Genomic DNA, 15,135 nt, shown 5'->3' with positions numbered 1-15,135 from the left:
TTTCGGAACATACGTGAATCTCTTTGTGCTGCTTGTGGTAGCGTTAAACTGTACAGGCCTCCACCTGTAAAAACGAATCTTGAACTCGGCGTTCGAATAGTCGGTTTTATTTATTTTGAGCCATGGGTCTTTGTGTAGCACCAGTCCAAAGCAGTTTACTAAGCAAGGAAGATAATAACAGATTACAACAATGAATAACACATGACATAATGAAGCAACACTCATGTAAACAGCTTTCCTGATGTTACATGTCCAATGGTCTCCAGAATGTTACATGTACTGTATAATCTTGCTGGTTTTAAGATCCCACCACCATTTGCAACTGTATATTCTGTCCTGTAATAAATGTGTCTTTTTTTTAATCATTTCCAAGGAATACTAGTTGGGGATTTCCAGACAGGATTTTCAACCTAGTTTGTTAGGAGGGATTCTTCTAAAAAGCCACATAATGTTGTTTTAGGGAGATGGGTCAGATTTGACAGATGGGAAAAAGAATGGGACAGACACATCTTTTTTTAAAAGCTTCTCTACACATTCCAAGGAAAGAGATTAAAAATTTAGTATATTATAGTCCAGTTTAAGACTGGGGAGATTCAGAACAGAGTCCTCACTCCGCCATGGAATTCACGATATACCTTGAATTGTTTCAAGGATGGAAATGCAACAGAGTTAAATGATGTTGGATGGAGAGTTCGTCATGACTAGATCTTCTAAAACAGGACAAGTAATATATGCTGTGTTGGCTTATAAAATTCTCCATGAGAGTAGGTAGGTGCATTTAGATTGCTTCGTGATATTTATTGTCACCCATCCAGACTAGGAAAAGCTGATAAGAGAGTAAAGTCAAAATTGGAGAAAATTCTGAGAAGCATTCTATCAGTCATCTTCTATGTACTGGTTTTATAGCTGAATCTCGGAGGTGAACTGAAGAGAGATCCATATTTATTACTGGAAAAAAATAAAAATGCTTTTTTTAAAGAGTGGCATTGCTTCCCTTTCTTCCTATAGAATGAGCGTAGAACAAAGTAGGAACAGCAAGCTACTCTCAGTTAAGCTTATGAATTTATGCATGTCTACATTGTTTTTGGCAACAATAATGAAGTGGTTGGGCAGATGCCTTAACCTCAATTTAGCTTAGAGTCCTTCAATCAGAATAGAGCTGAAAGGGACCTTGGAGGTCTTCCAGTCCAACCCCCTGCTCAAGCAGCAGACCCTATGCCATTCCAAACAAATGGCTGTCCAGTCTCTTCTTAAAAACCTCCAGTGTTGGAGCACCCACAACTTCTGGTGGCAAGCCGTTCCACTGGTTGATTGTCCTCCCTGTTAGGAAGTTTCTCCTTAATTCAAGGTTGCTTCTCTCCTTGAATAGTTTCACCAGCCAGCTGAAGAAATATCCACCTTTATTACAGGATATTTTGTTTAAAAAAAATCCATTCTGGTTTGGCAATTCTGCGAGTCAGAGCCCATACATCTCAAAGTTGCCAAGGTTGTCAGTCTCTGCCCTTAAGTAATAAAAGAAGAAGAAGAAGAAGAAGAAGCAGAATCTATACCTATTACTATATGTGTTAATATCCCTGTTTGTTCTTTCTTCTGTAAAGAATATGCCCCGACAATACACTTGAATAAAAAAACATATACCAAAACAAGAAGAACAAGCGGAACCTTTAATAGCAGCTTCCTGTTTCCCCAGTGGGGGACTGTTTTGCGCGCTGTACCGCGCTAAACCGGAAATAGAGCCGCGGAGTGTCTTTTCCCGGAAGTGGAGCTTTTTCGGGCAGCGTTTGGCTTTAATCGCCGGGGGATTGCGGAGCGGAGGAAGGGAGACTCGCCACCGCCGCCGCCATGGGGAAAAGGCAGCACCAGAAGGACAAAATGTAAGCGAAGAAGAACTGAAGGGGCGGTGGGGCGCCTTGGAAGCTCTCCGGAAGTCGGTGTGGCGGTGAAGGTGGCATTTGTGTCCAGCCTACCTGGCAGGGAGGTTGTTAAAGGGAGGAAAAGGGTTGGTGGAAGGGTTTCAGTCCGGGCACCGCCTCTTTTTGGCTTTAGACTGTCCTGGCAAAGCTGAAGGCGAGGTGGGAAGCCAAGGAACTATTCACTGTGATAGACTAGGTAGGTAGGTAGGTAGAGAAACTGAAATAGTGATAGACAGACAGATAATAGAAACAGATAAACTGAAATAAGGATTGATAAATGATAGAAAGATAGAGAAACTGAAATAGTATAGATAGATAAACTGAAGTAGTGATTGATAAATGATAGAGATAAACTGAAACGGATTGATAAATTATAGATAGATAAACTGAAATAGGTATAGAGATAAACTGAAATTGATAAATGATAGAAAAAGATAAACTGAAATAGGTATAAGATAGAGATATAAACTGAAATAGCGATTGATAAATGATAGATAAACTGAAATAGGTTTAGAGATAAACTGAAATTGATAAATGAGAGAAAAAGATAAACTGAAATAGGTGTAAGATAGAGATATAAACTGAAATAGGGATTGATAAATGATAAGATAGAAAAGATAGATACATAAATATGTAGATACGCCTGACAGGCAGATATAGTTATAGAATGTATTGTGTGTGTATATGTATGTGTGTGTGTTTATACATAACATATACATGCACATGTACACAGGAGAGAGAGAGAGAGAGAATATATAAAACATTCAGTTTATAGAGATCCCCTGAGGGAGTGGACCCTGGTAGATGGTTATCTGTTGGTTAACAGGAAGTCGCTCTCTTGTGTGTTTGTATATGTGGATTTTGTTCTTTAAGCTTTTTAGCTCATTTTGGTTGTATTTTCATTTTTATCTGTTTGGATTGTTTTATTGTGTACCCCACCCAGAATCGCTGTTTGATGAGCAGCTATATAAATGCAATAGATAGTTAGGTAAATGTAGCCCAATGGGACAGATAGACAAATAGATACGATTGATAGGTAGATAAATGTGATAAACAAATGTGACAGACAGACAGATATAGTTATGAGAAGGTAGGAAGATAGATATGATAGAGATATATATGATATAGATATGATAGAATAGGAAGATAGATGGGTGGGTGGATAATAGGTTGATTCTCCTCAAAGCATGACTGTTATGGTATATTTCCCATCACTCCCCTGTGTTACATAGTGATTTGGCTCCAGTTTTCCACCCTTTCTTCACGTGCTTGCACGCACACACCACAGACATGATGGTGATTAATCTGCAGTACCCAATGCCACTAATTATGGCAGTTTAACTTGGTTAGCGTAGTATGCCATAGTGCAAGAGGTGTAGAATGCCCTGTTGAGGTAGACTATTCCCACACCCATCACATTTGGGTGTGCAATATTAGAGAGGACCATTAGATGGCAATGGAAAAAAAACAGAATTCTTGCCACCTGTTGCCACCTGTTGGTTTACAGACCAGGTAGGATATATTCTAATCTGGCTCCATCTGTTGTATGCAAAAGGAACAACTGTAGGGAATGTGCTTAGTCTAGCAGAGTTTCTCAGCTTTGGAGATTTTAAGAAATCTAAAGTTCAACTCAAGATTTCAACTAGAGTTGAAGTGCACACATCTTAGTAGCCAAGTTTGAGAAACACTGCCCCAGCATGTCAGGAAGGACATAAGAGTCTGTAATTAGAACCCAATGCTTCAATTAGCTTATCTGCCTGCCTTCTAGCTACATAAGTCAAGGTACATATTCATCTAATTGTCTCTTTCTCTTTCAGGTACATAACATGTACAGAATATACCCATTTTTATGGCGGAAAGAAAGTTGGTATGTGACTAGACTTGTTGAATTTTTGCCTCATTTGCATATCTAATTTATATTTTGGGTCCCCCTTCCCCAGGGCATTCAAACCAGGATCTGCCTCCTGTTATCCTAGTTGTAAGATAGGCTGAACTAAAAGGGAGATTGGCCAAAGTCACTTAATTACAATGTATTTATAGGGTATTCATGCAAAGATGAATATGTGAATGTGTGAGACATTTTTTTTTTTTCCTTTGAATAGAAATTCCACAGTCCAACTTCCGGCGCCTGCCTTTTGATCACTGTAGGTAAGTTTGAAAGAAACCATAGAGTAACAAATATCATAAAATGTTATTTCTTTCCTTCATGCTTTTAATAGCTTTTAGTTGGAATCAGTTTATATGGATGGGTTTGGTCATTCATCTTTGTGTGTTGGCTTAATGTTATGCCAAATAAGTTCACTCTGCTTTTCTTATACTGAAATGGAATCCTTTTTTTTCTCAATCCTAGCTTATCTTTGCAACCCTTTGAATATCCAGTTTGCACACCAGATGGGACCATTTTTGACTTGCTGTAAGTTTTCTTTATTCCAGTTTCTCTTACATTCCACCCTCTCTTTCCCTCCCTCTACCTACCTGTCTACCTACCTATTTGTCTACCTATCTGTCTACCTACCTACTTATCTACCTACCTACCTACTTATCTACCTATCTGTCTACCTATTTACCTATCTGTCTACCTACCTATCTGTCTACCTCTGTCTACTTATCTACCTATTTGTCTACCTATCTGCCCACCTACCTACTTATCTACCTATCTATCTACCTACCTACTTATCTATCTACCCATCTACCTATCCACCTATCTACTTATCTACCTATCTACCTACCTATCTGTTTACTTATTTACCTATCTGTCTACCTACCTATCTGTCTACCTCTGTCTACTTATCTACCTATTTGTCTACCTATCTGTCTACCTACCTACTTATCTACCTATCTACCTACCTACCTACTTCTCTACCTATCCACCTACCTAACTGTCTACCTGTCTACCTAATCCCAATCCAATCCATCTCTGAGCTTCCTAATTTCTTGCAGACATCATCAGTAACATCATCAGTGCTAGTAAGGAGTGCATTCGCTGGCCCTTGTCACAACGATAGGCAAGTCCTCAGAATATAAACTGATACCAAACTGCACTCCTTACTAGCACTGATGATGTCACCTAGTTTGGGTCATGGAACCTCCGAAAGCACCAAGGTCCCCTCATGTCAATCCTCAGCCACGCATATTCTCCTTTCTTAGAGTCTCATTCTCTCTGCATAAGTTGTTTGATGGGCTTGTTTGGATGCACTAATGGCAGCCTCTACTGGCAGTTTCTTCCCAGTATCTCTCTGGGATACTGTGGCCCAGTTAAACAGGGCAAGAAATCGAGCCCAACATTTCTGTTGCTAAGTGAATTTTGCTCCATTTTACAACTTTTCTTGCCACAATTGTGAAGTGAATCTGGCTTCCCCATTGACTTTGCTTATAAGAAGGTCACAAAAAGGGGATCACATGACTTCAGGACACTGCAACCGTCATAAATACGAGTCAGTTGTCAAGCATCCAAATTCGGATGACTTGACCATGGGGATGCTGCAACGGTTGTAAGTGTGAAAAACGGTCATAAGTCACTTTTTTCGGTGCCATTGTAACTTTGAATGTCACTAAACAAACTTGTGTAAGTCAAGGACCACCTGTATTAGGATTGGAACCCTTTAAGTGAGCATTCGGCCTGATTATATATGTGGATAAAAAAGTGGAAATAAAAACTGAAATACTGAAACCAAGACGGTAACAAAAAAATCCGTCATACGAAGTCCATACTGAAACAAAGTCTGGAAATTTCAGAGAGATTGAAGTGTGTGGATAGGACAGAAACGTAGAAAACTGTCCAGAAAAAAAACCCCAACACCTCAATTTTGGTCCCTCAATTTTGCCCTTTGAGTTTTATTTTTTGTTGTTTTCTTTTACCCCAAATGTACTTCAGTGTAGAAACCAATGTCCTTTTCTGACTCTGCATCTGTCTTGTTTTAGGAATATTGTTCCGTGGATAAAGAAGTATGGAACCAATCCAAGCACAGGGGAGGTAAGTATTGTTGGATTTTAAAACGTGGGGTCCATTCCAGCCTCAAACTACAGATATTAAAATCTCCAAAAATGAGAGCGTGAAAAGCAGGTGGAAAACCCCATTTTGGATATGTGCAAAGTAACAAGAAAAAAAAAGTCCCGAATATGTCAGTTCTTTAGGATAAGCCAAATCAGGAAATAAGACACCATGAGATCTACTGGAATTCTATTATGGCAGAGTATAATTACAGAATTTTGAAAGCTTGACAGAAGTCTTCCCTTTTCCTCCTTATACTAAAGAAAATCAAAGCGGGGCACTCTTGAGTTTCTTCCTCACTTCTTCCTCTCTTTCGGGATTAAGTTGGTGTTTATCTCACAGCTGCTGAAAACTTCCTTTAAAGCCATCTCTCTTGTCTTATAAAATGGTAGATACGCAAGTTCTCTCTGTATTAAAGTCTGCTCTCTTTCTTACACCATTGATTCAAGAAATCATGGCTCATGGGACGATAATGAGAGGCAAGGCCCGTTAAGTTTTAGAGACTTATTCCCTCACTCCGTTTGTTGTTGTTCTTCTAATGAAAAGTGGAAAAAAACCCCACAGATTTGTGTGTGTGCTCTCATGGTCTTGGATGATTTGCTAAAATTGTTGATAGCCTTAAATACTTCAATGGGGTCTGCAAGGTTTTTAGAGCAGCGTTCTGTGTTTCATAGTAAAACCGTATTTGTCCGACCTGCCCCACTGAGGAAAGAAAGACCCTTGACTCCACTTGGTTGAAGCAAAAAGTTCTTTTACTAAGAGATGTTGGTTGCAGTAAAGTTTGGCAAACTCTCGGTTTCCCTCACTCAAAAGATACAGAAAGGTTTTCCCTCGTCCCAGCCTTCCCCTTGTGACATCTTCAGCCAGTCGGAACTCACCGAAGTGTTTTGAGAATGCTGATATGTTTAATTTAGTTTATTGTCATAAATAAACTAAATAAACTTTATTGTCACCTTGTACAATGAAATTAAATGCCATCTTCAGTGCACATCATGACCATGAAAATAAAACATAAACACACATCCTTCACATTCTATACATTGAATTGAAAACCCTGGATATTGTATTAATATTGCACTATACGGTAGAATTCGAAAGAGTTACTGCCCGGGGATATAGAAGCTGTTTTTCAGCCTGTTTGTCCTTGTTTTTATTATCCTGTACCGTCTGCCAGGTGGTAATAGTTCAAAAAAAGGGTTCCCAGGATGAGATGGATCTTTGAGGATGTTTTGAACTTTCTTAAGGCAGCGGGAGCTCTAAAGCTCTTCCAAAGAGGGGAGAGGGCAACCCAGGATCTTCTGGACAATGACGTTAACCCTCTGGAGTGCTGTCCTATCTGCCCCTGTGCAATTGGCAAACCTCACACAGATGCAGTAAGTTAAGATACTCTCTATGGTGCAGCGGTAGAAGGTCACCAGCAGTTTTTCATTCAGTTGTTGTTTCCTGAGAAGCCTCAGGTAGTATAATCTCTGTTAGGCCCCTTTGACCAGGGCTTCAATGTGAGCCCTCAGTCAGGTCCTCTTTTATGGTAACATCCAGAAATTTAAATTTGGGAGTAATCCACAGTCTTTCTCAGGAGTCCTGGCCTTGGATGCTGGTACAAATTGGTCCCAAGCTTCTCTGGTCTTCCTCACATGTCATTCCCCTATCCTTATTTCCCATTCACATACACAAAAATCTTTGTTGCCTATCTATGCTTCCTCTCGCTTCTAGCCTCTGATGGCAGAGTGCCTGTGAGGCACCAACCCGAACTTGGCAGGCCTGACGGTGTTAGCCACATAAAAAGTTATAAAACCTGGATCTGTGATTGTAGAACACATGGGTTGTTGTTGTTTTCTTCAAACACAAGGGGGCAGTCGGATCGTTTGGCCTGAAAAGCTTGGCCAGATCTTTAAATGTGCAGCAAATCCATTCCAGGGCAGGTCACCCGTTTACCTCTTCTGTTTAGTTTACTTTATTGTCATGGCACCTCATACAACGAAATTAAATACTATCTTCCTTGTGCATTATGACTATGAAAATAAACACAAACGCATTCATATTCTATACATTGAAATGAAAACCCCTGATATTGCATGAAAGTTGCACTATACCAGGGGTTGCCAACCTTTCAGACCTCAGGGACCACCAAACTCATGCTTTTAAATCCCGCAGACCAGAGACCCTGCCACCGCTGTTAAGTGAATAGCCGCAAGTGTTACGTTGGCAGCACAGTTGTTAAGTGTGAAAATCGGTCATCAGTTACTTTCTTCAGTGCTGTTGTAACTTCGGTCGCTTAAGGAATGGTTGTAAGTTCGGGATTCCCTGAACATGTGTGTGCACCCATCACTTCCGCCAATTAATTCTCCACGCGCTAAACATTCGTCCTTTCTCCGCGGTGGCTCAGTGGTGAGAATGTAGTACTGCAGGCTACTGCTGACTTCTGGCTGATTGCAATTCGGCAGTTCAAACCCCAGCAGGCTCAGGGTTGACTCAGCCTTCCATCCTTCTGAGGTGGGTAAAATGAGGAGACCCAGTTTGTTGTGTGGGGGGGGCAAGAGGCTGACTCTAAACAGCTCAGAGAGTGCTGTAAAGCAGTATATATTGTCCTCCCTCCCTCTCTCCCTCCCTTCACAGTAGTTAGAAAGCAGCATTGCAGGCTAACTCAATGCTCACTGCTAGCAGTTCGTTCCTGACAGATTCAAGGTTGACTCAGCCTTTCTTCCTTGTGAGGTGGGTAAAATGAGGACCCAGATTGTTGGGGGAAACAGGTTGACGCTAAACCTCTTAGAAAGAACTGTAAAGCACTGTGAAGTGGTATATAAGTCTATGGGCTATGGTTACCTTCCTTCCTTCCTTCCTTCCTTCCTTCCTTCCTTCCTTCCTTCCTTCCTTCCTTCCTTCCTTCCTTCCTTCCTTCCTTCCTTCCTGTTAGAATGCAGTATTGCTGGCTAATTCAGGCCATTGCCGCGGTCCCAATCCTGACCTGCCCAAGGTTCCCATCCATCCATCCATCCATCCATCCATCCATCCATCCATCCATCCACGGTGCATAGTGGTTAAAATACAGTATTGCAAGCTAACTCTTCCACCTGTCAGCAGTTTGATCCTGACCGGCTCAAGGTTGACTCAGCCTTCCATCCTGCCGTGGTGGGTAAAATGAGGACGCTCAGATTGTTGGGGGCGACAGGCTGACTCTAAACCGCTTAGAAAGAGCTGTAAAGCACTGTGAAGCGGTATATAAGTCTAAGGGCTATTGCTGTTGCTCTCCTTTTCTTGTTCCCTGTGGAAATAGTAGCATTCTGGGTACCCTCGTAGGCTTTAACATCTAACCATCCCTGGCATTGGTTTAATATTTCAGATTTAAACTAGGTTTTGCCTATCTGAGCATTGTCTTAGGTATAGTGGGATGCTAGTTCTGGCTGCCTTAAGCGTGTGGCCTCGCTTCTTTCAGCTGGACGTCGCATATAAAAGGAACATGCTGCCTTTTCAGCAAATAGAAGTTTAAAAACCTCAGACGCCTACAATCTAGACGCTTCTTCCTAGTAAATTAGTTGTGCTCCTGTCAGCTGTTTGTCAGAGTGGGGATTTGGTTATAAAGGACCTGTGCGATTGTTAGGGCAAATCCAACCTTTCAGCTCATCCAGCCACGTGCCGAACGCCCAACCCCCAGTTTGAAACTTTCAAAAGCCTGAAGGAACTCTAGTTTTGTCAGCAAATTTATTTATTTTATTTTTTTAGCTACCCTGTGGGGGTCTTTTTTTTTGTGATGATGCGCGAGTGGCATTTCGCTTATATATAGATAGCAATATTTTAATTTCTTAATGCTGGATGGTCATATGAAGGAGGGCGGGTTTTCCGTGCCTAACGGCCTCCTTTAAAGTCTTAACAAATGTTTTAACCGGTTCTGGTGACGCAAGCCGGTGTGGGATCAGAGGGAGAGCGGGCACCGTTGCAAACAAAGCCGCGGCAAGACGGGCCTCAGATCTCCCGTCTGCAGCAGAAGGGCAGTTCCCTGCTGCCTTCCTGTTCTCTTTCATCTTGAGTTTGCCCCAGTGCCCCAGTAACCCACACAGTCGGCGGGAAGGAGGGAGCCCTTCTCGGTCCTGGGAATGAGAGGAATGATGTCAGCTGGCAAGTCGGCAAGCAGAAACGCAGCAAGGCTGACTTGCTCGGGATTGCAGGAAAGTAGGTCACTTTGGCTCTAAAGGAGCTGAGCTGACAGGGTGGACTCTGCGCTTGACACAGAAGCAGGAAGAGAGCCGCCAAAAATAAATAAATAATAGGGGGGGCGGTTGCCTTGTCTTTTCTTTCTCTTTTTTGTTTCTTCTCATTCTTCCTTTACTTTCTTCTTCTTTTTCTTTTTTTCCCATTCTTCCTTTTCTTTTTTCTTTCTTTTTTTCCTTCTACTTTCTTTCTTCCTTTCATTCATTCTTCCTTCCTTCCTTATTCTTCCTTTTCTCATCCTTCCCTTTCTCTTTGCTTCTTTTTATTCTTCCTTTGCTTTCTTCTTTCTTTCTTCTTTCTCTTCCTTATTCTTCTTTTTCTCATCCTTCCCTTTCTCTTTGTTTCTTTTTTATTCTTTTCTTTCTTCTTTCTCTTTCTTATTCTTCCTTTTCTCATCCTTCCCTTTCTTTGTTTCTTTTTTATTCTTTTCTTTCTTCCTTCTTTCTTCTTTCCTTCTTCTTCCTTTTCTCATCCTTCCCTTTCTCTTTCTTTTTTCTTTCTTTCTTTCTTTCTTTCTTTCTTTCTTTCTTTCTTTCTTTCTTTCTTTCTTTCTTTCTTTCTTTTTTCCTTCCTTCTTCTTCCTTTCCTCACTCTTCCCTTTCTCTTTCTTTTTTAATTCTTTTTCTTTCTTCTTTCTTCCTTTCTTCTTTGTTTTCTTTTTCAACTGTTGAGCAGCATAATAGGCAGAGGTATCGATTCCAGGGCAATAGTTCTCATCATAGGCAACTTTTAAGATGCACGGATTTCAACTCTCAGAATTCACTCAGCCAGCATCATTTCCACTTTTTGTCAGAAATGCCCCATAGTAAACCAGGGGTTTACTTAACAATCCCAGTGATTTTGCTTAATGACCACTGCAGAAATTTGTAAAATCAGGTCAGTCACATAGACCACTCTCTTTATGACTGTCAAGACTTATGACAGTAACAGGCAGGCTCTATTATAGTTGTAGGCCCAGGATTAGTTCGGTCTAGAAAGCAGGAGACTGTGAATTCAAGTCCTGCCTTGGCCATGAAAGCAGGCTGGGTGAGTTTCGACCAGTCACCAGGAGACTGTAAGTTCTAGTTCCACTTTAGATATGAAAGCAAGGTAGGTAACTTTAGGCCAATCACCAGGAGACTGTAAGTTCTAGTTCCACTCTAGATATGAAAGCAAGGTAGGTAACTTTAGGCCAATCACCAGGAGACTGTGAGTTCTAGTCCCACTCTAGATATGAAAGCAAGGTGAGGTAACTTTAGGCCAATCACCAGGAGACTAAGTTCTAGTTCCACTCTAGATATGAAAGCAAGGTGAGGTAACTTTAGGCCAATCACCAGGAGACTGTAAGTTCTAGTTCCACTCTAGATATGAAAGCAAGGTGAGGTAACTTTAGGCCAATCACCAGGAGACTGTAAGTTCTAGTTCCACTCTAGATATGAAAGCAAGGTGAGGTAACTTTAGGCCAATCACCAGGAGACTGTAAGTTCTAGTTCCACTCTAGATATGAAAGCAAGGTGAGGTAACTTTAGGCCAATCACCAGGAGACTGTAAGTTCTAGTTCCACTCTAGATATGAAAGCAAGGTAGGTAACTTTAGGCCAATCACCAGGAGACTGTGAGTTCTAGTCCCACTCTAGATATGAAAGCAGGGTAGGTAACTTTGGGCCAATCCCAGGAGACTGTGAGTTCTAGTTCCACTCTAGATATGAAAGCAAGGTAGGTAACTTTAGGCCAATCACCAGGAGACTGTGAGTTCTAGTCCCACTCTAGATATGAAAGCAAGGTGAGGTAACTTTAGGCCAATCACCAGGAGACTAAGTTCTAGTTCCACTCTAGATATGAAAGCAAGGTGAGGTAACTTTAGGCCAATCACCAGGAGACTGTAAGTTCTAGTTCCACTCTAGATATGAAAGCAAGGTGAGGTAACTTTAGGCCAATCACCAGGAGACTGTAAGTTCTAGTTCCACTCTAGATATGAAAGCAAGGTAGGTAACTTTAGGCCAATCACCAGGAGACTGTGAGTTCTAGTCCCACTCTAGATATGAAAGCAAGGTGAGGTAACTTTAGGCCAATCACCAGGAGACTAAGTTCTAGTTCCACTCTAGATATGAAAGCAAGGTGAGGTAACTTTAGGCCAATCACCAGGAGACTGTAAGTTCTAGTTCCACTCTAGATATGAAAGCAAGGTGAGGTAACTTTAGGCCAATCACCAGGAGACTGTAAGTTCTAGTTCCACTCTAGATATGAAAGCAAGGTGAGGTAACTTTAGGCCAATCACCAGGAGACTGTAAGTTCTAGTTCCACTCTAGATATGAAAGCAAGGTGAGGTAACTTTAGGCCAATCACCAGGAGACTGTAAGTTCTAGTTCCACTCTAGATATGAAAGCAAGGTAGGTAACTTTAGGCCAATCACCAGGAGACTGTGAGTTCTAGTCCCACTCTAGATATGAAAGCAGGGTAGGTAACTTTGGGCCAATCCCCAGGAGACTGTGAGTTCTAGTTCCACTCTAGATATGAAAGCAAGGTAGGTAACTTTAGGCCAATCACCAGGAGACTGTGAGTTCTAGTCCCACTCTAGATATGAAAGCAAGGTGAGGTAACTTTAGGCCAATCACCAGGAGACTAAGTTCTAGTTCCACTCTAGATATGAAAGCAGGGTAGGTAACTTTGGGCCAATCCCCAGGAGACTGTGAGTTCTAGTCCCACTCTAGATATGAAAGCAGGGTAGGTAACTTTGGGCCAATCCCCAGGAGACTGTGAGTTCTAGTCTCACTTTAGATGTGAAAACTGGCTGGGTAAGTTTTGGCCAATCCCCAGGAGATGGTGAGTTCTAGTATCCCCTTCGGTATGAAAGCCGGCTGGGGGACTTTAGGCTAGTTCCCCACTCTCAACCCACCCACCTCACAGGGTTGTTGTGGGGAAAATAGAAGGAGAAAGGTGTGTTCATGTCTTGTCTGACTTATACAAATAATAAAGGAGGAAAATGAAAATAAATAAACGACCTGTGTATGCAGAACGATGCTGCCTTTGACCTTCCACAGAGCATTCTCTGCAATCTATTCCTCTGAAGCCATTTCTTTTCTCTTCTGCTGATCCCAGGAACCAAATTTCTGCTGGAAAAAGGGTTTTTTTTCCATCAGCAACCTTCCTCGTTCCAAGCCAGGCCTCGCCAGGCCATTGCCCAGAGTTTGTCAGCTGCAGCATCCTGGAATGCGACCAGCAGCTGTGGGCCCAATATGGCTTGGCCACCACAATTACCCCGCAGTTTTGTGTGTGTGTGTTGTTATTGGGTGCTTTTTTTTTTTTTTTACAGATGGCTCTGAGTTACAGGACCGCATGGAACAGCAATCCCATATGGGACCCTGCTGTTGTGAACAAGCTCTGAGCTGAATCATTGCTGTTGATCATTTTCTTTCTTTCTTTCTTTCTTTTTGCTCTCTTACGTTAATTCTGTGTGTGTGTGTTGATTTCCTGCTGTTGGGTCCTTTTGCTTGTGGTTGGCGTTGTCCCTGTTGTTTTCTATCTCTGCTTGAGATGGAAATATCTTATTAAGCCAGATGGCGACCAATTAAAGATGGATAGATGGATGGATGGATGGATGGATGGATGGATGGATAGATAGATAGATAGATAGATATAAAGAAAAACATGAATATATATAAAGAGAGATGATTGATGACAGAGATAATGATAGAGATGATAGATAGATAGATAGATAGATAGATAGATAGATAGATAGATAGATAGATAGATAGATAGATAGATAGAAAGATGGGTGGATAGATAGACAGACAGACAGATAGATAGATAAAAGAAATATGAAGATATATAAAGAGACAGAGATGATTGATGATAGAGATGATGATAGAGATAGATAAAGAGAAATATGAAGATATATAAAGAGAGATGATGGGTTGATAGAGATGATGATGATAGAGATAGATAGCGAGATATAAAGAGAAATATGAAGATATATAGAGATAGAGATGATTAATGATAGAGGATGATGATAGATAGAGATAGATATAGATACAGATAGATAGGCAGATAGATATGATAGATATGAAAGATGTCGATAGATGATAGGTAGATAGGTAGATTGATAGATATATAGATATACATATATAGACAGGTAGGTAGATTTGATTGATTGATTGATAGATAATGATAGATTGCTGGATGAAGAAGTTCCTGAAGGCCTTTGATAGTGAAAAAGAGGCCGGTGGGTGGGGGAACAACACACGCAAGTGGGATGGGTCAGTGGTTGATATCCCCCGAAAATAAGACCTGTTGCCTTTTTTGGTGGCAAAGAACTATATAAGAGTGTCTTCTTTTCAGGGAAACACAGTAGTTCAGCATTTCTCAAACCTCGACCACTTGAAAACCTGCGGACTTCCTAACTCCCAGAATTTCCCAGCCGGCATGCATGCTGGAAGTTGGAAGTCCCTGTTGCAAGTAGTCCTCGGCTTATGACCACAATCGAGGACAAAAAATTTTGGCGGCTAAGCGAGGCATTGGTGAGGTGGAATTTTGCCCTGATTTTGACGGCCCGGCGTTTAAGTGAATCACTGCAAGTATTAAGTTAGTTAACACAGGTGTGACGTGAATCTAGGTTTCCCCTTCAACTTTCCTTCTCAGTGTTGATGCTGCAACCGTCATAAATAGGAACCAGGCGCCAAGCACCTGAATTTTGGCCAGGTGACCACAGGCAGGCTGCAGCGGTCCCAAGTGTGAAAAACGGTCCTATGTCACTTTTAACCAGCGCCGTTGTAACCTCGAAGGTCACTAAATGAACTGTTGTAAGTCAAGGACTACCTGTACTGTAAATATTCTCCCCTCTAATGTCCTCTGTGGTCAGAATACAGTTCTGTGACTGCCGGCAGCCAGCAGTTCGAGTCTCACCGGCTCAAGTTGGACTCAGCCTTCCATCCTTCAGAGTGATTAGATCAGATTAACAGAATTGGAAGGGACCTTGGAGGTCATCTAGTCCAGCCCCCCCCCTTGCCCAAGAAGGAGACCCTACACCATTTCTGACCAATGGCAATCC

The 15,135-nt window shown here is 41.6% G+C and overlaps 1 protein-coding gene across 2 annotated transcripts in view; it reads left to right on the top strand.

Moving 5' to 3' along the window:
* Positions 1-1,732: 1,732 nt before the first annotated feature.
* PPIL2 (peptidylprolyl isomerase like 2) overlaps positions 1,733-15,135 on the top strand; it is a 37,023-nt gene continuing 23,620 nt past the window's right edge. For both annotated transcript variants that reach the window (XR_015739625.1, XM_087913348.1), the window contains exons 1-5: positions 1,733-1,874; positions 3,731-3,780; positions 4,016-4,061; positions 4,264-4,326; positions 5,835-5,886. Coding sequence is in view for 1 of the 2 variants with exons in the window: in XM_087913348.1 (XP_087769474.1) it covers positions 1,843-1,874; positions 3,731-3,780; positions 4,016-4,061; positions 4,264-4,326; positions 5,835-5,886 (243 nt within the window). In the remaining variant the exon portion in view is untranslated. The remainder of the gene's footprint in view (positions 1,875-3,730; positions 3,781-4,015; positions 4,062-4,263; positions 4,327-5,834; positions 5,887-15,135) is intronic.

Source organism: Pseudonaja textilis, chromosome 15 (genome assembly GCF_049901715.1).
Source record: "Pseudonaja textilis isolate UNSWEBS1 chromosome 15, rPseTex1.2, whole genome shotgun sequence".
Lineage (NCBI taxonomy): Eukaryota > Metazoa > Chordata > Lepidosauria > Squamata > Elapidae > Pseudonaja > Pseudonaja textilis.
The sequence above is the reverse complement of the archived record's forward strand: the minus strand, read 5'-3'. Positions and strand labels throughout refer to the sequence as shown.